This window comes from Octodon degus, unplaced genomic scaffold, assembly GCF_000260255.1.
Source record: "Octodon degus isolate 3935 unplaced genomic scaffold, OctDeg1.0 scaffold00118, whole genome shotgun sequence".
Lineage (NCBI taxonomy): Eukaryota > Metazoa > Chordata > Mammalia > Rodentia > Octodontidae > Octodon > Octodon degus.
The window spans coordinates 1,270,228-1,271,845 of NW_004524694.1; the positions used below are offsets into that span (position 1 = coordinate 1,270,228).

General features: G+C 51.7%; 1 protein-coding gene across 3 annotated transcripts in view; it reads right to left on the reverse strand.

Moving 5' to 3' along the window:
- Window positions 1-333, reverse strand: part of Stk3 (serine/threonine kinase 3) — a 369,078-nt gene extending 368,745 nt beyond the window's left edge. For all 3 annotated transcript variants that reach the window (XM_023699944.1, XM_023699946.1, XM_023699945.1), the window contains exon 1: window positions 56-333. In XM_023699944.1, coding sequence (XP_023555712.1) covers window positions 56-81 — 26 coding nt within the window. In that variant the 5' untranslated portion in view covers window positions 82-333. The remainder of the gene's footprint in view (window positions 1-55) is intronic.
- Between the last annotated feature and the right edge of the window lie 1,285 nt (window positions 334-1,618).

The following is a 1,618-nucleotide window of genomic DNA, read 5'->3' on the forward strand; positions in this document are numbered from 1 at the left end:
CCGCCCGCCGCCCGCCGCCGTCGTCCCTTTGCCTCCCAGCTCGCGTGCTCCTCACCTCCTAGGCGCCGGCGGTGGCTCCATGGCGGCCCGGAGCAGAAGCAGGGACCGAGCGGACCCTGAAGGCCGGAGGGAGGAAAGGAGCCGAGCAGGGGCTCCGGGCAGCCGATCCCGAGTAACCACAGGGGGAAACTCCGGGAACTCGGACCAACTTTCCCGTAACTCCGCGGCGGATCTCCCTCCCGTTCCCCGGAGTGGCTCCTCCGCCCGCCCCGCCCCTCAGCCGAGGGCCCCGGCAGGGAGAGGGGGAGCGGACAGGCGCCGCTGCGGGGGCGGGGCCCGTGCTAGGAGGACCCAGCAGGGAGAGGGAGGAGCCGGGCCTGGGCGACTGGGCGGGGCCAAGGCGGCGGGGGCGGGGCGGGGCGGGGCGGAGACTGGGTGTACTCTGGGAGGACCGGTGCTGGCCACGCGCTGTGGAAAGAGTGTAGGTGAACCAGAGAGCCTTAGGCCTAGACCCAAAGCAGTTGAGGGTGATGGCGCGAGGCGCCCTGGGCTCGGCTCCTCACTTGCCTCCGCTGTGTTTGCAGCAGTCTAATTTGAGATACTTCTCTGGAGTTCTGTACATCCCATGCACCTTGGGAAGCCACGTGCAAAATAACTGCCCATGCTTCCCTCTCTAGTTTCTGTTTATAATTATTGGAGGAGGTTTCCCCCAGCCACATGACAGTTGTAGTCGCTGGAGTAGGGACACTTCTGGAAATTCTTGTTTGATTTTGATTGTGTACATGTGCCTAACTATATTTCACAGTAATTGTATCTAATTACAGAGAAAATACTGCAGTGAGGTAGAGGTTGCAAAAATAGAAGAGAGAAAGGAGGCTAGGAAATCGTAACTAAAAAATTGTACATTTAGAAAGAATAAAACTTGGAACCCACCTGAAGTCACCCAAGGAGATCCATATCAACATTCTTTTGATTAAAAGTAGGCTCCTGTTTTTCAGACCATCACACTCAAGGAAAGGTCTAACAGTTATTGTGTGGCTCCAACTGGATCAAATAATTAGACTACATTATCTCATTAAACCCTTAAAACTACCTTGTGAGGTACTTATGTCCCTCTTATAGATCAAGCTCAGAAGAGTGAGGGGTGTTACTTCAGGTTAAACGGAAAGTCTACACTCCAACCAAGGCCTTTCTGACTCCAAAGCCAGGTCTCACTTCAAAGTCAGTCAACAAATATTTACCAAGCACCTAGGTATGCCAGGTACTATTCTAGCTACAAGAGATTTTTATCAGTGAAGAAAATAGAAATCCCTGCCCTCATTAGGTATAATAAACAAATAGACAGAAATTCTTGCCTTGATTTTAGTTGAGTAAACATAAGATAAAACAGGGCCTATATTAGCCAGCTTTCCTTTTTCTGGAATGAAATACTTCAAGTAAAGGTTGACTTGACTCATGGTTTCAGTAGGTTCAATGCATGGCTAGCTCACACCAAGGCAGAAATGCCATGGTAGAAGGGTCTAGCAGAGGGTAACTGCTGGAGAAATGCCAAGGACAAGATACACACTTCCAGATCATTCCCCCGGTAATTCACTTTCTTCACCCAAGCCTCATCAGA